The 21,441-nt window shown below is 44.9% G+C and overlaps 1 protein-coding gene across 1 annotated transcript in view; it reads right to left on the bottom strand.

Moving 5' to 3' along the window:
- Positions 1–676: 676 nt before the first annotated feature.
- The window catches only part of LOC144785173 (cathelicidin antimicrobial peptide-like), a 138,757-nt gene continuing 117,992 nt past the window's right edge, over positions 677–21,441 (bottom strand). Inside the window, exon 4 of the mRNA XM_078664234.1 lies at positions 677–921. Coding sequence (XP_078520360.1) covers positions 727–921 — 195 coding nt within the window. The 3' untranslated portion in view covers positions 677–726. The remainder of the gene's footprint in view (positions 922–21,441) is intronic.

Raw genomic sequence — 21,441 nt, forward strand, 5'->3', positions numbered from 1 at the left:
GTAAGGAAAATATAAAATAGCAGTATGATGATACCTGGTTCCCCACATGCCTTCCCAAGCCCTTCATCCCTTCCTCATATCATAAGACTCCTATAGTTGGGTCCATCACACTGCTCTCTAAAACCTCCTTAGGCTAAACTTCATTTACCAGCCAAGGTAACATCACTTTCATAAATAGGTGACAATGGAGCACAAGTCAACTAGTTATATATTGTAGTGGCTGCAACCTGCACCTGCAACACATGGCAGCCTGAGTTTTGAGGAACTGGCTTAAATTTAATTAATGACCTCACTTGTCTCAGATTGCTGTACTGCAGCAAGTAATAGTTCTCTTGTCTTATTTTGTGCTTTTTTTGGCTAAGTTTAGCCCCACCTCACTGCACCTTTCACAGTTCACCTGCCAAATCACATTGTTGCATTTTCTTGCTTAATCGTTGCAGTTTTACCATTAAACACATTGACTGTTCAATACTCAGGGCCCATTTAGCAAAGGCAAACTAAACCTGAAGTCTAAGTTTAAACCTGAGGTCTAAGGACCCAATTCACAAAGATAAACTTAGCCTTCAGGTCTAAGCTTACCTTTGTGAATTGGGACCTCAATGTTTCTGCTTTATTTCTACAATATCTATCTTTGATCCAATATATTAGAAAACAAATATTAACACAGAAATGCCGCAATTTACACATAGATGTTTATGGAGTAGGTGTTGTCAATTAAATTGCTTGTTACTTTGAATTGTTGCATGTTTTAGTAATTTTGCAAATAAACCAACCAATGGCTGTTTGGAATTGTGCGATGTCAGTAAGTGATGTGTTAAATGGGGTTTTAATCAGTTTGACCAACTCTGCAATAAATTCTTCTCCTTTGCCATCTTTATATCCGTCGACACTGATCTGTGTGCTTGTCTTTAGAGGCAGTGACTGTGAAAAAAAAAACAGTTATTGCTCAAATCAATGTGACAGTATGCATTGCACCAACATATACTGATGTTACAGGTCTCCTATGTGCTGGCAGTAGGATGATTAACAGACGTTCAAGTCACAAGTCTTACTTTATTCGGTTGGAGACATCAACCATAAATGTACAGGTAAAAACAATAAAAACAAGTTCATTTACAATCCTAAATTACATGTATACAACTAAATAATGATAAAAATGTGAGAATCAGTTCAACAGGTTCTGCAATTTGATGACACACAGTAGAAATTTCACCACAGCACAACAGATGTGGAACGAGGGTAGCGACTGAATATAAACCATGGCTTCTTTACAATGCCTAAGATTCGCATCTTCAAATAGGCGGCAAGAAGTGATGTCTAGGAAAGACATAGTATTTACAAAAAACAATATTTGCAATGTGCATTGTGTAAAATGATCATCACAGGAGCATAATGGTAAAATCACATAACATGAAGTCGGCGACAGAGAGGCCACCATATCGTTCAGGTAAACAACCTTTACTACGAATCCGTCACCCCGCATTTTGTTACAACGTGGTTGTTACAACAAACGCGTTGTAACAACTCATACCATTACCCCGCAAGGCGTAATGACGACTTCCGGAGGGGGGAGAAGGTGTTGGATTTAAAATCCAACACCTTCCCTACTGTCCGCACAGCCTGGAGTTGGAATAGTAAATTATACTATTCCAACATGCAGCATCCCCCTCCGCAAGTCGTTGTTACAACTTGTGGGGTAATGGTATGCGTTGTTACAATGCGGTCATTGTAACAACCGCGTTGTTACTACATGCATGGTGACGGCAAGAGTAATAAAGAGGCATATTCTATTGTGCAGAGAGTTGAATCTCAGACATGTTAACAAGTGCCAATGGAAACTATTTGGAAACCCAAACCAAATATGAGTCAACCAAGAGTCTGGTAACATGCTAAGATTAGTTACTCATGGAGACCTTCCTAAGTTCCTTGTGCATTCCTGGTGAATGACATAAATCAAAGAATCTCTCTTTTAGGACATGCCCCAAAGAGAAAGGCAAACCACTGAGATTATCAAAAGGGTCAGTGTAAGGTGCAACTTAGTTTCTTGATATACACCAGCGAGGGAATTTTATTTGCCAAGTCCAGGTGTAGACAATCTTCTACTACTTGGTGAATAATGTTGTTTGAGGGGTTGGATTAACAAAGGTACCACTTACTAACCTCACCAGGAGAGACTAATTGAAAGACGTGGGGGTTTACCAAAGCAAAAACCAGTGCCAGGCCTTCCCTGGACTAGAAACAAGCATCTTGGCACCGGTTGTGGGGTAACACTCCTCATCATCCAGGAATGGTTGCATTGCTCAGCATTCAGTCCATCATTTCTTTCTTTTGCATTTGTTGCCCTAAGGGGGAAAGGTATGCCCAGATGTGGGTCCCGTGCTCACTGCACCACTGGATTCAAGCTAGCCTGGCTCATGACGGGTGATACCCCGAAACCGGTCCCAGGATGGTTGTTTCTGGTCTAGGGAAGATCTTGCCTGGCAGTTCGGGCTGGAGTGTTTTCATGGGGAACAGGGTCAATACTGATTTGCATATGGCTGCGTCTAATCTGAATGGTGTGGCATACAAAACAACGATGATTTTGACCCAGATCTGGGACTGGGGGTGAATTTTTGATTAATTCAGCCCTCCGTCCGCCATCTGTTCTTTTTGGGCTTTGCAAAACGGCAGACCGGGAAAGGGAGTTAAGAGCTCGGGGCTTCCATTCTGGCGCTAGCCGGAGCTTTAAGCCTTGGCCCAGGTCAGAACTTTTTCATTCAGCCAAGCAAGGAAGCCCTACTCAGGCCTGCGGAACCCCATCCTGGATTCTAAGTGACACAGTAGGCTGGATAATGTAGCCCATGGATGGGGCCTTCCACCCCTGCAGCCACCGAAGCTTAAAATCGCCGTCTAGTCAGAGCTTCTTTATCCTGCTAAGAAGGAGAGCCCACTTAAGACCTGCGTGTCTCCATCTTGAGCACTTTACGACACTGCAGGCCAGTGCACAGACACCAGGTCCTGAGGGTTCTCACCCGAGGCCCGACAAAGCACTACCGATTCTTGTAATCTGTGTACACCAAGTGACAGTGGGAAATGCAAGAGTATGTATCTGGCCACCTGGTGCCCTGACTGAGCTTGAAGCTTCAAATGAGCCCTCTTTGGGACTTTCAGTGAAACTTGAAATTCTCAACACTGAGTCAAGTATGAGACATGTTTTTTTCATTTTAAGAACAAAACATCAACAGTGACATTGGCAAAGGAAACACGCCTAAAGATGCCAGGTCTAATAGGGATATTAGTCTACAATTAAATAAGGTCCTTAAGGACCATCCTTAAAGCTGCTGTGACAAGGAGTCTGCGCTATAACTCCCGCGCCCCACAAGCTTTAGATCGCAAACACGATCAGGAAGGATTGATCCAACCCGAGAGCCATAGCAAGAACATCCAAGCATTCGCTGCACCCGTCTACCTAGTGATATTGAAGCATATTCTCCAAGCACACAGAAAACTTCATTAGGGCAATGTATTAAATCAATCGAAATGGATTGACATTACATCCAAGTAAGGGTTGACTATATTAAAATAGAAAATCTTATGTCCAGTATAAACTACCTTAAACCCAAGGTTTGGGAAATTATTTGTCCCGCGAGCGTGTCGAAAAAAGAGGAGTCAGTCCACAGAGTACGCAAGGCCAAATTCAGCTGTGACTAAAACAGCTGTAGAAGAAACATGTGTTGGCATATGGGCATCAACAAAGATATTGGAATAAAAGACTTCTGAAACCACGACCTCAGCCTGCATTTCTGTGTGCTTGTAGAAATTGCTTCATAAGTTCTGGACTCTGTCCTCTTTGAGAGGGAATGGATGGCTTCCTCTCCTCCTGAAGCACCAGATGGACTATTTTCTTGATTTGACAACTTAATTTTACACTTTCAAAACAAAGAGGTAGAGTGCTCCTGGTATGCCTAGCCAGTTTTTCTCGCTTGTTTCCACCTAGAAACATTCACTGCTATATAATTAAAGCATTCTAGTGCAATGGTAACAGCACAAGACATATTACCCAAGCAGCCAAGAATGTACACAAAGGAATAATGATAAAGCCTACTCTTGTAAGAATTGCCCTTGCGCTACATGGCCCCGAAAGCGAGCACCTGCGCACTATCTCAACCACGTTCATTGAAAGTCTGACGGCATCTGTTGACTGCGCCTACAGGCTTAATGAATTAGACCAGCAGGCCCGCTTATGAAGGTGTGAAATCAACGTAACTTTACCTGGGGACCTGGAAGTCACAGTTTAAATACCAGCATGGCTATTGCAGTCATCATTATCAAATAAACTTTATTCGGTTTTGATTGTAAAAACCATAAAAGTTACACAATACAACTGTTAAAAACAGTTAAAAAGGAATTACTACATAATTTCATTCAAGTTTTTCTATGCCACAATTAAATCAGCTGAAATAATAAACATCCCTGATTGTACCAACATTACACATCCATACAAGAACTAGATTTCAAAGAAGCTTGTAAAAACCCTACTATATGAAAAGTACAATCTTCTTTCAAGAGCTGGAGATACAGAAGGGCCGGTCGAGCCTGTTTAAAATTCATTCTTTTTAAAATGGGGACCAGGAAGTGCTTGCGGGGAATTTCATAGAAATTACATAAAAGCATGAAGTGCAGCAAGTCCTGCGGAGACAGACTGTCGCAGCCACAGGGAGCTAGCACTTGGCCACTACTAAAACCCTTTGGTCTAGCTAGCAGAAAGTGGAAGAGGTTCATCCGGAACCTCGTTAGCAGAAACTTCTCATGTGATGACAGAGACACCAAGAGATAGGGTTCCGTCATCAGGGTTGTTTTAAGCATTAGGTACATCCGGACCCTAGGTTTCTGGACCTCCTTAACTTCCCTGTCCGCTCTCCTAAAAGTCAAGAAGGCAGTTTTAACGAGTTCCACATCTTTCTTGACAATGGCATCCGGATTGGAGAATAGTTTACCCCGCCCTATCCCTACAAAGCTTTTTTTGATGTACTTGAGTCAGGGGATGCGGGCCGAGTTATCAAGTGACATGCACTCCCTTAGTATTAGATGGTTAAGAGTTAGGTCTTTATTCAACCAACATTTAAGCCATAAAATCAGAGGACGCAGGGCAAGGGCATCACTTAAATAGGGGACCCCTAGTTCCTCGTGGACCGCTAAATTAGATGTTCCACGTGGGACACATAGTAATCGTTTCAGGAAGTCATTTTCCACTACCTGCAGGGAATCTACGCAGTGTATCCCCGAATTTCACTGCCGTAGGAAGCTATGGCCAGGCTTTTAGCTTGGTAAACTTGAAACATAGCTCCTGTAGGTTTCTTCCCAACTTTAGAGGCAAAATTAAAAAGTGCAGCATTTGCACGAGCCAAGTCCCCTTTTTTTCTCGCAATTAGGGGACCCCACTTGAGTTGGTCGTCAAGCAGCACCCCTAGATATGAAAAAACATTTGAACAGGGGCTCTTGGCAGACCCAGCTCTAAAATTAAAACTCTTTTTCGATTGGTGCCCCACTTTCATAACATAGGACTTGGAGTTGTTAATTTCCAGGTCCCGGTCTGACATATAACTCGAGAACGTGGATAAAAGGGATTGCAAGCCCATTTCAGTCCTGGGTATGAGGTCAAAGCGGTACAAAAGGGGTGGTGATGGATGGAGCATTTGAACCAATCAAACACTCACACCCAGTCAACAGATCTGGGTTTAATCCATCACCGTTCTTTAGCTCACTCTGACACCCCAGTACAGACATGGCCATATGCAAATCAGTCTGACCCTGTGCCTCATGGGAACAGTCCAGCCCGAACTGCCAAGCCATGCCTTCCCTGGACCAGAAACAAGCTTCCTAGGACCGGTTTCTGGCATTACAGCCGTCTTCAGCCAGGCTTGCTTGAATCCAGTGGCAAAGTGAGCAAGGGACTCACGTCTGAGCATACCCTGCCAACTTATGGCGAACAAAGTGGTCAAACACTCACACCCAGTCAGACGTTGAGTCCCTTGCTCACTTTACCACTGGATTCAAGCAAGCCTGGTTGAAGACGGCTGTAATGCCAAAGGCGAGACCTATTGGCTATGCCATCTATAAAAGCCAAGGGGAACCTTGTGCAGGGTTGAACGGGACATCCAGTGAATACCCATGAACTGCCACCCTTTGAGTCTAGACCCCTCCCCCTTTCCGTTTTGCAAACGTAAACATTAGCAATTTTCCATAATATGAGTTAAAAGGAGTTTCCCCATCATTGTTAAGTCCAGAATAACCATTTACCACACGAACATTTCCACGTTAGGCTGCAAGTCAGAGGGCCGTTTCCAGAGCAAAAAAAGGCAAGAACGGAAGCAGGGAAGCGCAAGCAACACAAAAGCTAAAAGAAAGACATGAACATTCAAACTTGGCAGTAAAATCAGTCAAGTGAGCCCCTTTGGGCACAGAACTAGTAGCAGTGTGCAAACACGTGCTCTCATCTGAAGGTCAGTCACTGGGTGAATACACCTAATCAGTGACTGGCCTCTGAACAACCACCTCCCCTGAACTAGCCTGATTCATGCAAAATGTGGCTCCATCCCGCTGGTGCCAAGTTGTTAGTGTGGTGGATAGGGTTGTTGTTGCGGGGAAGCAGGGGGTGGGAGGGGAGGAGGAGGAAGGTGTAAAGGGTTGTCAACACTGGAGTAACATAAGCCCCCGCAGTGCGTGGTCCCTCGAGCTCCAGAGGCCCCTCTCAGCAAAAGTGCTAGGTGGTTGGCCAAAGAGGGGAGCCCCATCCATGTCCTTTGCAGGGGGATACCCTCAAGTTTCATTACACCACTGGGTGTCAAATGGCACCCACGGCAAGCAACAAAATGATTACATGCAGTTTAATTGAAATCATTAGAGGCACGTGAGAGGGATGCTGTCAGTAGGCACAGAATAGAGACACTTCTGCCCTCCACTCTGAAGACTGGTGCCCTGGGCCAGCTCGCTCATCCAAAAGCCGGCCCTGTTCCCACCCCCTTTTGACAGTGTGAATGTAGTTCAGCATTCTGAGTCGGACACTAATTTCACTTCAGATTCTGGTTTTCCCTGAATAAATGCCTCTGGGTTTTACTTTAAGAAATTTGCCCAGGGAATGAGCAACATTATGGGGTTCGCTGCTGTAACAGAGAAACAGGCAATATTTTTCTTGTACTAAAACAAATACCAAATGTGAGTCCACCTTCGGGGCGTACATATCTCAGAATGGAAATATAGAATCACCAGGGGTGGGCGGAATTGGTTAAATTCCTGCAGAAAACACCTGCAGATGCCCCGACCCTGGCAGGCAACAAGATGCCAACTCTCCTGTTTGCTGACGACACACTACTGATCTCAAAGACACCAGCAGGTCTTCAGAAACTTTTGAACAGGTTCAACCTTTTTTGTAGTACTTGGGGTCTTATCATAAATACTTCGAAAACCAGGTTTATGACTCTTAATCCCCACAAATCTTTTAAGAGTAACATCACTCTCAGTGGGATCTGTCTTGAGAGAGTCAAAACCTTTCACTATCTTGGGATACACCTTTCTGACAAAGCCCAATTGAAATTCCATGTGGTTAAAATGCTTCTGTCTCACAAGCGTGCGGCTGGAGCGATAAGCAAAGAACATCGCCTGCCAAACAGCAGGCCTATTGCCCCAGCCCTCGCTGTGTACGAAGCCAAGGCAGTCAGTTCGGCCCTCTATGGTGCTGAACTATGGGGTTTTAATAATCTTGACGACCTTGGTACATCGGAAAATAAGTTCTGTAGAGATCTCCTCAGGCTGCCCCAGGGGACACCTCTAACCCCCTTGTTATATGACTTGGGTAGGCGACATATAAAAGACCTGGCCGAACTTCGCCCTTTACTGTACTGGTCACGCCTTAGGCGCACTGAAGAACTCTCAAATTTTGCTAAAGAATTAAGCGAGGTAATGGCATTGGACACTAGTAAAAACATAAAATGGATTTCTAATGTCAAGGATTCGCTGGTAGCCCTGGGGTTTAAAGAGTCATGGGCCTCCCAAAACCCCCCGACAAAAGCTGATCTCAAACGTGCTTATTAGGTTTGGGTAGATGCTAGAGATCACAGTAATCCAAACCTAGGTAGGTTTACAGAAGAGTTTTTTTTATCATAAACCATCTAGAGCATTTGAGCCCTACCTAGATGTGATCCAGACCCCCAGAGACAGGACTTTATACATTCAATTTAGATTAGCCACAATTCCAGTTGCCGAATTCACTATGAAGTGGCGCTTCGGTAATCAGACTACTAAAGAATGCCCGTCCTGTGGGAATATCAGTGAGAGTATCGCACACCTTATGTTTGCCTGCCCTGCTTACTCCCATATTAGATCAAGTTGGCTAGTGCCGATTTGTAAGCAGTTAGGCACTTCTAATCATTGTGATGCTCTCCGTATATTAAGAACAGATCCTAGAACCTTGTATGTTTGTGCTGTTGCTAAGTTTCTGGGACAAGCCTGGACAATCAGGCACAGGGCTATACGAAGGGCACCCTAAAACTGACTTGGCGCCAAAATGTTCTCGCACTGTAAGATTGAAGTTGACATGCTGCCGTTTTACTTAGATAATGAAGTCCTTCTTTTTATATTGATTCCCCTGTTTTAAATTGTCTATTTTAACCATATTGCCTATTTATATAGTCGTCACAAGCTTTAAATTTTATTGACTCAGTGAGAATTGTGATGCATATTTTTATCTATTTGATATTTTTGCTTTAACATGCTCAAAATTTAATAAAGAAGAGAGATCTTTGTTACACCATTTTTATCTTTTTATGTATTTCTGGGTCTACATTGAATTTGTTACTGCTTTAATGATATTTATATTGAAATAAAGCTTGATTGATTGATTGATATTGAATTGGCAGAGTTTCATTCTGTGGAATTACATTAAAATTCCCGGGAAATTCATGAAAAGGTAAAGTGGGCAACGCAATTTGCAGTATCCACTCCAGTGCATCTCTCTTAGTGCCGTTACATACTTATGTAAGGGCACTGAGGGATATGCCCAGCAGTGCAGTGCTGCGCATACCACTCGGTGCCCTTACATAAGTAAACGTAAGGAACTGCTTCTTCTTCAGCCCTGTTTAAAACCAGTGCAGTGCTGATTTAATTCCACTTAGGTCGAGAAAGCAAAAGACACACAATTGTGTGTCTTTTGATTTAATTCCACTGGCAGAATATATTTGTAATTCCACGTTACATGAGTAGAGCAAAATTACTAAATTTTTACAATTCAGTTGGCGGTATTATGTAGTCCGCCCAACCCTAAAAATCTCCCTATGAAAAAAAAATGGTGGTCAGTAGATAATGATTATGAGACGGCAGTTCAGGGCATTGTGAACTCGGTAGAAGTTTTTGTGAACCAAACTTGATCTTGGCAGTCAGTGGCGTAGGAAGGAGGGTGCAGGGGCTGTCAGCCCCAGGCGGCACGAGTTTTAGGGGCGGTGGCCTCCCCCCGCTCTTGAAGGGCGCCACCCCACATAAGGGGCGTGGCGCCGTTAGTGGCAACAAAGGGCCGGACAGTGTAGGGATCCCTTCCGGGTCGCATGACCCGGAAGGGGATACCAATCTTCAAGCCGGAAGTGCATCAGGAAGAAGGGAGGCTGACCCCGGAAGCTATCAGGGCTGGCGCGAGGCTTGAAAAGGCAGCGAGCCAGTAGACGCGCCCTCTTTTGTCCACTCTCCTGCCCGGGGTCGGAGGTCGCATCAGAAGTTACCCACCCACCCATCCCTGAGGAGAAGGTTCTAGGTTAGGCGGGGTCCTGGGCAAGAGGAATGACAGGGACTCCTTTGGTCGGTGCCATTTTGTGACCCCAGAACAGGTCTTGGAAATCATCAGGTGCTCCGGGCTGGCGTGAGATTTGGGGCTGACCTGCTGGTGGCTCTGGATTCTCTAGCTCTACCCTGGAAGCCGTTGGAAGTCACAAGTGGTGGCAGATTATTTACCTGCGGCTCTGTTGACCGGAGGGCGGTCAACTTAAGGAGAGCAGGCATTCTTGGTTGTGGCCTGCTGGCACAGCCCGAAGGTCAAGCAAAAGGTCCCCTTGGAGAGCGGGTTGTAAATATAATGACAATGTATAATTTTGAGGTTTATTTGAATGCTGTGGTGTTTATAAGCAAAGTAATTTTAAAGATTTTTACAATACATAAGTGAGTCCAATGGAGTAATTGGCCAGAAATGTAATCTAATAAAAGTACACACTGTGAAGACCAAATCTGACTCAGGTGTCTCCATGAAAGGGTGGAGAATGGTGATTGGGGGCAAGTGCACTTTGTATGCCATCTATTACCTGCGGCTGTCACAGGGGCAGCCGCTGCAGAAATCGCCAGCACCCACACCTTGCATACAGCCGCCCCATGGACAGACACGGGCTGAAAAATGTCTAGCTACTCCACTGTTGGCAGTGCCAACTTGCAGATGATGCTCTGCATGCTTACTACTAGGCGAGTGCCATTTCTAGCTCACTTTTACATCTTGCCTACATCTGAGACTGCTAACTAACAATTCTCTCTTTCTCTAAAATGGAGGAATCTAATCCTAATATATATGTGAAAACACAAGAAGGTGGGATAGGTATAATCTGCGACTTTGGAACTGGGTTACCTAGTTCGAATGCGGCGAGGGCTCAAAATCTTGTGATTTTATGCAAATCACTAGACAATCTCCCTGTGCCTAAAAAAACATCAATGCGTCCTTGTGTATTGTAACTGTTGCTCATGTAAAACTCTATACACCTTCAGTTCGAGTTCGCGCTAGTTAAAAAAAATCACCCGGTGTGTAAATCAGTGACTCTGCTTGGAAGGACGTAGTTGAAAGAACAAGTAAGTGTTGGTGACTTACATGCATTTCTGCACTAACATTAGAAGCTGAGCTTTGAACGTTTCACAGAAAACCGTAATTATTTTATCAAATTACCTTGCACTCCATGTCAGAAGGACACTACTTTCCAACTTTTGTTGAGCAGATCGTTATATTCCAATGTGGTAGTCCACTTAGTTCAAGTGAGGTAAAGTAAGACTACAAGTCCCAGAATGCACCGGTGTGGTAAACGAAAGTCTATTACTGAAAGCAATTTGCCTCCTTACATAGAATCATATTGCAATGCTTGAGAGATTCATCAAATGTTCGAAGGTGGGGGCAATGAGGGAGGCGTTTGTGAGTTTGGAGAGACTTGGGCTGCTTGCATCTATTTCTGCTAATTTGGGGAAATGCCTATCTCTTTCTCTAAGGAGGTCAGCAGTAAAACCATCCTCCCCACCTTTCCAGGGTCCCAGGGAAGTGCCTGAGGCCCGGTCCGGCCTTGCTACCCCCCTCCAATGGTGACCCTCCTCTTCACATAGACCCTCTTTCATGTGTATTTAAATTCTTTTATAGCGCTACTCATCCCAAGTAAATAGGACAGGGTATCAGAGTGTGTTACATCTCACACATATTATATAGAGACAATCACTCATATAAATGTGAAAGTCAATCTATAGGAAATGTACTTAAGATAATACTAGTTACAAGGTGTAATCATTCTTTCATCCATCATTCAGTCTTTCACCATTCATTCTGTCCTTCTATCTGTGTGCCCATCCATATCAATATTCAACCATTTGCAAACACCCTCCATCATCTATTCTTCCATCCATCCATCATTCCACTCATCCATCCCTCCATCCACCCTTTCACTCATCCATCCCTTCATTTATCCTTTCACCTTATCCATCCGTACACTCACCCATCCACTCTTCCAGTCATCCATCCATTCACTCATCCATCCAGCCACCTACCCTTTTAAAACATCCAGCCATCCTTTCACTTACTCATTCATCCACGCAGTGATTCATCCTTCCACCCATTTACCCTTTCAGTCATCCATCCATCTATCCTCCCTTTCCCTCTCTAGCCCCCTTCATCCATTCATGAATACATCCATTGACCGTATCACTCATCCATCCTTTCACTCATCTATCCATCCTTTCTCTTATCCATCCACCCTTTCACTCCTTCACTCATCCAGCTATCCTTTCTCTCATCCATCAACCCTTTTACTCCTTCACTCATCTACCACCCTTTTGTCCATCCACCGTCCCTTTCACTCACCCAGACTTACATCCACCCTTTCACTCATCCATCCATCCATTCACCCTTTCACTCTCAATTCATCAATCCATCCATCAGTTCACTCTCCATCCACCCATTCGCTCACCTGTCATCCACCCTTTCACTCATCCATCCATCCTTTCACTCATCCATCCATCCTTTTACCCATCCATCTTCTCACCCTTTCTCTCTTCCATCCTTCCACTCACTCATCCGTCCATCCTTTCTCTCGTTATTCATCCATCCACCCTTTCATTCATCCATTCGCCAGGTCACTAATCCATCCAGTCATCCAGCCATCCCTCCACTTACACACCTTTTCACATTAATTATTAGCTGAGCCTCTGTCTACTGAGTTGCAGGCAGAAAAGGCCCGTCAAGGACTTCACTTGTAGTTCCTAAAGCAAGGGGTGGGGCGGGGGAGGGCTCACTATGCCCCTGTACATAGGCAATCCAAAAAAGTAGAAGTCATGAGTCATGCATGATGCACAGTGCCACTGTGACATGGTGTTGTTTCCAGGGCTTTAAGTGGGATGGAAAAATTGGGGAATCTCTCTAAAGGGGGTGTTCGAGGTGATTAAGGGCATGGCTTAAAATACCTAATCCAAAAATCTGTGCTTAGCATATTGTGCCACCCGACTGCTAATTTGTGGCTTCTGTCATTGCATTCAGATATATAACATAACAAGTAGTGCTACACCTACAAGCCAGAACTATTGGCTTTGTCAATGGTTGCTAGTTGGATGTATGACATTACAACGCATGCTTTTACATCGCATGCCTTTACAACGCGGTTTTTACAACGCAAACCTTTACAACGCATAGCGCTTTGGGGTGCTGGATAGTGAATAGTTTCATTTACTATTCCAACTCCAGTCCCCGTGGACACTAGGGAAGGTGTTGGACAGTAAATTAAACTTATTCCCTATCCTAGAGCGCCCCCCAGCGCAATGCGTTGTAATGGTTTGCGTTGTAAAAGTTGTGTCGTAAAGGCACTGCGTGGTAAAAGTTGCGTTGTAAAGGATGTTTCCCTTGCTAGTTGCATAAAATAAAAAAAGCAGCAACCATGGCTTTGTTGAATATAACATTGAAAATGCATCAGTTTTTAGATGATGAGACAGTAAAAAAAACATAACCCTTTTTAGGTCCCGCTTAGGCAGCACGCATGAGCTGCCTAGGCGGGACCTAAAAAGGTTTTCCCTTCTGTTTTTGAAACTCAGGAACAGCAACATTGTCGTAGTGTCACCAGGGCTTTAACCCCTTCGATGCTTATGACGAGCTCAGCTCATCATGAGGCACAGTGGAGCTGTGCTCATGACGAGCTGAGCTCGTCATAACTGCCACGGCCCTCCCACATGCGGCAAATTCCCCACCTGTGCGGGCGTTCTGAAGGAGTGGGCGGAGTCATGATGAGTCCAGCTCGTCCTGAGCACAGCTCCACTGTGCAGCATGACGAGCTAGACTCGTCATGAGTACCGCGGCGCAGCGGCCCCCCCCGCGCTGCGGGTAATTAGCCCCGCGTGGAAGGGGTTAATTGGAAGCTTTTTCAATATTATATACAAGCCATAGTTGCTGCCTATTTATCTTATGCAACTAACAACCATTGACAAAGCCAATAGTCCTGACTTGTTGTAGGTATGATATTACTTGTTGCATCATGTATCTGGATGCAATGACAGAAACAGCAAAATACAAGTCGGGCCGCACACTATGCTAAGCACAGATTTTTAGCTTTTTAATCGAGCTGTAACACCCCCCTTAGCATTATGGTGGCCGGCTAATTTAGGACCCCACTCCCAAGGACTCAGTTAAGAATCTAGGAGTTAGGTGGGACAAAGATCTGTCCCTTACCACCCAGGTTCAACAGGTATCCGCAGTCTGCTTTGGCAAGATAAAAATCATTAGGAAATGTATTGATTCCTTGCCTGAGTCAGCACGCAAAACCGTCGTGAATGGCCTAATCACATCTCATCTTGATTATGCTAACGGTCTCTACAAGTGCATGCCAATTGGGCTGATCCGTAGGCTTCAGATAGTGCAAAATTCAGCTGCCAGACTGGTCTGCAGGGTCCCTCTTCGCAAATGTATTTCCCCTTACCTGAGACAGTTGCATTGGCTACCTGTGGCCAAGCGCATCGAATTTAAGGTCCTCACGTTTGGCTTTCGGGCACTTCAAAGAAGGGGGCCCAACAACCTGAGGAAAAGACTTCGTCCCTACCAGCAGAATAGATCTCTTATGTCCAACCACAAACGATACATCACCACCCCTGCTTCACAAAAACCAGAATGGGGGAAGGACATTCGAGATGGGGACCTCCAAATGCTGGAATAACCTTCCTCCTCAATTGCGCACTTTGAAGTCCGAACAGGAATTTAGAAAGGCCCTGAAAACTTGGCTCTTTAGTTGTAATGACTAAGATATACTCACCACTTTCTCTACTGTTGTCCGTGCTAGTGCTGGGACACCCAATCTGGGGTAGCTGTGCGCTATACAAGTATCTTTATTATTATTATTGTTATTATTATTAGCTGACGTGTTTTTAAGCCAACCCCTTAATTACATTGGCCACACCCCTTTGGGATACCCCTCCAGTTTTTTCATCCCACTTAAAGCTCTGGGTAAGCTGGTTTCAACATTTGACAAAGACAAACTAGACTTTGGGCTGCTGGCAGACTTCACACGAATCCATCTGGTGAGAACTTGGATGGGCTGTTGAGACTGGGCTTTGTCTAACTATCTTCTACTCCCACTGCAGGTACAGAGAGGCTCCATGCATGATAGACTACAGGACGCTTCGCACTCATCTTATTTAGTATTTACATTCATCAACTTGTGGGTGTTTTTCAGCACCGTTTGCAACCCTTCTTAATGCTTTCTGGTGCCCAGTTGTTTATCTCAAGGATGAAGGTTGGAGTGAAAGCGATACTCAGCAAAATCATCAATCTACTTCTTGTATTCTGTGGCATTGTTAGCATTGAGCATTGAGCAGTGGATGAAGTGGTGGTTTTTGGGGAGGTAGATGGAAGAGACTGAAGATAAGGGATAGTGATGGGGTATCCTTTCCATTTGATTGTTAGATCCCCTTTGTTACACCAACCACAGTCTGAAACCTTGTGTATTATTCAAGTATCAGTACTGACCATTATTAATCTTTTATTATCCAGCTAGCTACTATCTCTTGCTAGCCAGGACTTTGTCACCTTATTTTTAGGTCGAGCCTAGCACTCTATGGGAGGCTTCTTGTGAGTACTCTAAACTTCTCCGTGTGGGTCTGACTCCTCCCACACATAGGATTGGCTTTTGCGTGTCTTTCACTAATGAAAGTATGCAAATGGCTTAAGGCGGGTGCATGTCTCACCTTCTTTTTTAATGTTCACTCCCACTGCGTTTTGCTCTCGGGCGCGAGCAGCGGCGCGCAGGGTGGCAGCTGCATTCCTCATGTTACAGGTTACACAACGCGCCATGCTTTCGCTAGTTTTACAAGCAGGACTGACAAAACGTGGATGTAAGTAAAAGTCTATAATGTTTTGGCTTCTCAAACCCAACATGGGAAACTTAGGATTGCACCTCTCAGCGATAATTCATTTTCCGCCCAGCTCATGTTCACTTTCATTGTGCATATCGATAAAGCGCTTATTAAATTCAAGTTTCATGAAGTGCGACAGATGTGTTGATGAAAGAAAGGCGCACAGCCCCCAAGCTTCATCTTTCAGAATATTGGCTACACCTTACTTTTATCAGCGCAGCATCTGCTTGTTGTTTTAGGAAGTTAAGAGGTAAGAGTGAAGGGTGCGCCGGGTCTCTTTATACGAGTGGTTAATATCAATGTAAGCTTTACAGGGAAGTTTGTAATTAATTCACAATAAACTTTGTGGGAATGTGCGCATGCGCTGCTTTATGAGTTGCCTTATTTTCTATTTCAGCCCTCCCACCCTCCCGTTAGTATTTGGAAACAATAGCCGTGCTGCTGTACTCAATCTTTATCACTTACTCACCAAACATGCATCGTCTCCTGGCTTTCTCTGTGTTGGCTAACAGCACAAATAGTGTGAACGCTTGTTTATTTCCCCTTCACCCTTCCTCATAATGACGGCTGCTTTTCTCATGACAGATATAGTCACTGCCTGAATTGGCCTGTTTGGATTTATACTGCAAGCGTGTTGGTACTGATAGTGCCAATAATGCACATATGGGCGTTGGTCTCCCTCTCTTAAAAAGACACGGTAGTCTTGGTGCTTGGCGTGAAGATAGTGCAGTCCGGCCCTGCTTACGGTAATGGAGCATCAGCTGAGGGCATTTGATTTCTTCAGTTTTTGCCTTGTTATCTTTAGTTATCTCATTTCTTAACTCAGTCTTACCCCTTAACATACCCCCTTAAAAAATGTATTGTTGCAATTTGTGAGAAGTTAGCCTGGCATATGATGTCCGCTAGTTCTTGTGGGCACCTTGTACCAGTCTAATCGACCCTTATTGATGGTGGTTGTAAAGTCAACCTTATAGAAAGCTATCCTAGTGGTAGCATGAACCAGCAGTCAATAGGCTAAGACTTCAGAGAGCATGTGAAGCTGTTTGTTTTACCAATTATAATCCCTTGAATACCAAATGAAAGGACACCACACAATGTATATATCAAATATATTAGCATTTATTCTAAACACAACCCCTCTGCACTCTTCATGAGGTCAGAGGTAAAAGCACAATACAATTTACTTAATTAGCATACGATAAGTTGCACAAATACAGTTTTGCCCTAGGGGCCTCACAAACCATATACTAAAATAGTGATATAAGAACCACTTCTGGAATAGAGAGTAGGCCTAGGGCCCAGGGAATCGCTGGGGCTACACTACACAAAGAAAGGTTAGGAAGTAGGAGGCCCACGGGAGACGCGTGCAGTGCCTATACGCAGCCGCGAGTTACCATTGACTTTCTACGGGAAATGTAAAAGTTACAAAGTTACTGTTAACGGGGCACTTCCGGATGGACTACGACAAAACCCCTTTAGACTAGGACACCTCAGAGTCAAGACCCACGGGAGCACCGGAGTACTTGTGTTACCTCATCCAGGGAAGCCGGGAGCATAGGTGCCTTTTGGTGTCGGGTTTCGTCGTCGTTTTCAATGGAGATCTGCAAAGAAGTGCTGCATATGACCAGAGGAAAAGTGTCTGGGTGGGTCCAAGGGTGGATCGAAGATCTGAAGAACCTGAAACAGAAGGGGCAGAGTCTGGGTCACTAGCCAGTGACCAGGAAGGAACCAGGCGATCTTGGGATGATCTCAGGTGAAGAGGTGAAGCTTGTCTCTGCAGCCACGAGGTCCAGGAGGTGTCGGTGTCAACCAGGAGCTGGATTCGAGCTGTTCCAGAAAGGATCTAGTTGACTGCGGTGTCGGTATCCAGATTGGACCCAACAAGCCTTGGCAAACGCAATCCACGCAGGAGATCAAGATTGGCTTTGGTGCAGACCAGCAAGGTCTGTGGCGCTTCTCCTTTGTAGGGAATCTGGAGCAAGCCTTAAGCAATCAGGAAAGCAGTTTAAGTTCAAAGGAAAGTCTTCAGGGGGCTCCCTAGCCAATGGACTAGGAACCAAGAAGACGCATCAAGCTGACATGCAAGAGCAGGCCCCACGCGGCACTCATGGAGTGTGGAGGACTGAGCTTCGGTGCAAATGGTGCTCGGGCCTGGGGCTTCTTGTACCCCAATGCACAACTGCGAGTTACCTCAGTAGCCGATGCAGTTAGCAAAATACAGGATGTCCAGGAGTTCCGGTCCCACGTCTCTCGTGTCCGCTATGGGTCTCAGCTTTACTGGAGACGTCGATCAGGGTCAGAGATGTCTAGAAGTCTATGTCCTGTGTCACAGAGTCTTCAAGGTCTTGGGGGAGCCTCGACAATGCAGACTGGCAAGTTACTGGTGATCCAAAGTGAAGAAGGGCTTAGGCGCACAGCATCAAGTTGAGAGATTAGTTAATGGAGAAGCTGATGGTGGGTTAGAAATGGTATAAAGGTGCTCCAACAGGCGACGCAACTGGCCGAATGCGTCCACTGATGCTTAAGATGAGTGTGTTACGTGGTACGTAGACACATCCCTGTGTAGTGGGCACACTTATGGAGTTCAGAATAACTGACTCAAAAGAAAGTTCAATGACAAGAATAAATGGAGAGTCCACACGAAAGTGTCATCATATGGTTGATTTTTAGTGATTCATAAGTTCTTGTATTTAAAGCGTTGCATCACGCAAAACAATTGAATGCAATCCAACAAAGTTTTTCAGAATGTGCTCCAATGCATTTCGGACTGTAAGAAGTCCTTTGTCAAGGAGCGCTGCGGAGGGATACAAAAATGCAACTTAGATCAACGATGCTAGAAGGTGAAATTCATAACGTGAAAAGCAATGTGGTGTGATAATGGATTCAACATGCATGTTCGGATAAGTCAGTGAGTTCAAACGGTGTCACCCGTGTCATGCAAATGAGAATAGTGAAAATTTAAAAAATATATGAAAATTTTAAAAATATGCGGGGTGTCTAGGAGGGGACCGGTGAATGTGCAGTTAAAAACTGGAGCGTGACGGCGGGTGAGTCATGCAGATGCCAGCGAAGGAGGGTTGTGATAAAAAGTAAAACGGGTCTCACATTAACGCACTCGGCGGAAGGCTCACATCAGTGCTGCAAAGCAGGAGGGGGGATTATAAGATATGGCAAACGCATGGAGCGTAGGATCAAAAAACGCTGAAGGGCATGCAGTGACAAGTTACTTACTGTGGAGAGGTTCACGAGGTGGACCGAGTATCACGAACTTCGCGGAGTTACTGCGGAGTTCACTGGGAGGGTGAGTGACATTGAAATAGACGAAGGACACCAAAGTGAAAGAAAGTGAGGGCGGCCATCTTAAAGTGGAGTGTGGTGGCTAGAGAAGTGTATATACAGAACAGAGGACATGGCATCAAAACATAACAATTACAGGTAACAACTGAGTTCAGTTCGGTCATTGAGGCCATAAGGTTTCAGAGACTGAAGTCTATAAATCCACGAGGTTTCTCGTTGTAAGAGGGTCTTGTTGTTATCCCTGCCCTCAATGTGGGCAACCATTTCCAGTACAAGGTATTTCAATTGTGCCACACTGTGGTGGGCTTCATTGAAATGAACAGCCACATTTGATTTAGTATTCTTTGTCCTGATATTTGACTTATGTTCGTTAAGTCTGATTTTAATTTTTCTGCTGGTTTTTCCCACATAGGACTTTCCACATGGGCATTTAAGCAGATAAATTAAGTTGGCTGAATCACATGTGGCGTCTACATTGAGGTTGATGTTAAAGCCTCTCATGGGGTGATTCATGGTGTTGCCTACAATGACATTGTTGCAGTTGCTGCAATGGTGACAAGGGCGAGTGCCCGTGTGGTGGGTTTTCGTCGCTGTTGGTTTGGATAATATTTCTTTAATGTTCATCGGTCTACTGTACGCGAAGATGGGAGGTTCTTTGAACAGATCGCCAAAGTCTGGTTCCGATGATAAGATGCGCCAGTGTTTTAGGATGGTTTTTTTATAGATCTTACTTGAGGTGGAGTACCTGGAGACCAGTGCCATTCTGGAGGTTGAATCCTTCTTTTTGCTTTTTAAAGCTTCTGACCGTGGAATCGATTTTACTTTTTCTTGAGCTTCTTTAATGACGTCATGTGGATACCCTCTAGTCGAGAATCTCCTGGCCATTGATTGAAGTTGAGAATCTCTTTTGTCCTCATTGGATACAATTCGGGTAACTCTGAGCATCTGGCTGAATGGTAAATGTCTCTTTAGGGAATCCTGGTGAAAGCTGCTATACAAGAGGGTATTGTTGCGGTCGGTTGGCTTTCGATAAAGATCTGTCTCGATGCCCTCAGGGGTAATTTTCACTAATACGTCTAAGAACGTGATTTCTTTATCAGAAATGCTCCAAGTTAGTTCGATCCGGTCATCTTTAGAGTTTAAAGCATGTAGTGCTGATTCCAAATGGTTACGAGAATCTTTCCAGATAAAAAATAGATCGTCTATATAGCGTGCGTATAGCTTGAGGTTGGCATTCCAGTCAGTGTTCGTTAGTATGTGGTCAAGTTCAAAGTTGCCCATATAAATATTCGCGTACGTGGGCGCGGCACAATTGCCCATGGCCATCCCGGACATCTGAAGGTACCATTGTTTTTCAAAGGAAAAGTAGCTATGGTAAAGGGTAAAAACCATAAGTTCTAAAATGAAAGCTCTCATGGCGTCCGTGATGTCGGATCTCAATAGTGCTTGTTCAATAGCCTCGATCCCGCCGGCATGGGGGATGGAGGTATATAAACTTTTGACGTCAGCCGTACACAGCAGAATCTCTTCATCCTCGCTGATTTCAATAGCCTTCAGCTTATTGATGAAGTCGGTGGTGTCTCTGGTGTAGCTCTTTAGGTTGGTGACCATCGGTTGTAGATAACGGTCGATAAACTTGCCAATCGGTTACTGGTGATGCCTGTTTGCACAGGGTGGTCACTCCTTGACCACAAGGGAGATGTATTCTGTCTTCCAGTCGAAATGGAACATCGAAGGTCCAGGATTTGTGTTTCAAAGTTTCGTCCAGAGTAATCTAAAGTCCTAGGGACACAGCTCCAATACTTATACCAAGTTAAGGGGTTTAAGGGGTGGGATTACCTGGGAGGTCCTTCCTATGGCTGGACCTGAGAAGGGGGTGGTTACACCCCTTTCCCTTTGTCCAGTCTCACGCCAGAGCGGGGATGGAGTGCCCCAGCAACTGGTTTGAACCAGGCTGTGCATGGAGCACCTTGTGTGCCCCAGGCATTGTCTGGAAAATGCATTCTGAATGCAGCCCTCCCTGCCCCAATACACTACAGCCTGTCTGGGGAGGTGCTGGCACCTCCCCTGACAGGAAACCTATTGTCCAGGCCTCCCCTGCCAGAGTTTCGTCCAGCAGCAGGAGGTCAGACTCGTGTCTGTGGCAGCAGCATCAATTTTGTGATGCTGAGGCTCTGTTTAACTTTAACCGGGTTTACCAGTAACTACATGTCTTCTCCCTCTAGAAGGGTGGAATGCTACCCCCGCAGCCAGGACTGGCAGGGGGGGGGGTAGTATTCCAAAGTGTTTGACACCTTACACAACATGTTTTGATAAAGCCAAACCAAAGTTAGCATGAACCGCAAGGATTATAATGCACTTAAGAGTATATGATATGGCTATATCATATAACAGCTATAAGGAGATGGTTCCGAAAGCTGCAGAGGGGCTCAGTTCATGCTAGGGCACCCTCTCACATAAAACCAAGCACTCTGCTTCCAGGATTGATAAGGCCTGCCA

Source organism: Lissotriton helveticus, chromosome 10 (genome assembly GCF_964261635.1).
Source record: "Lissotriton helveticus chromosome 10, aLisHel1.1, whole genome shotgun sequence".
Lineage (NCBI taxonomy): Eukaryota > Metazoa > Chordata > Amphibia > Caudata > Salamandridae > Lissotriton > Lissotriton helveticus.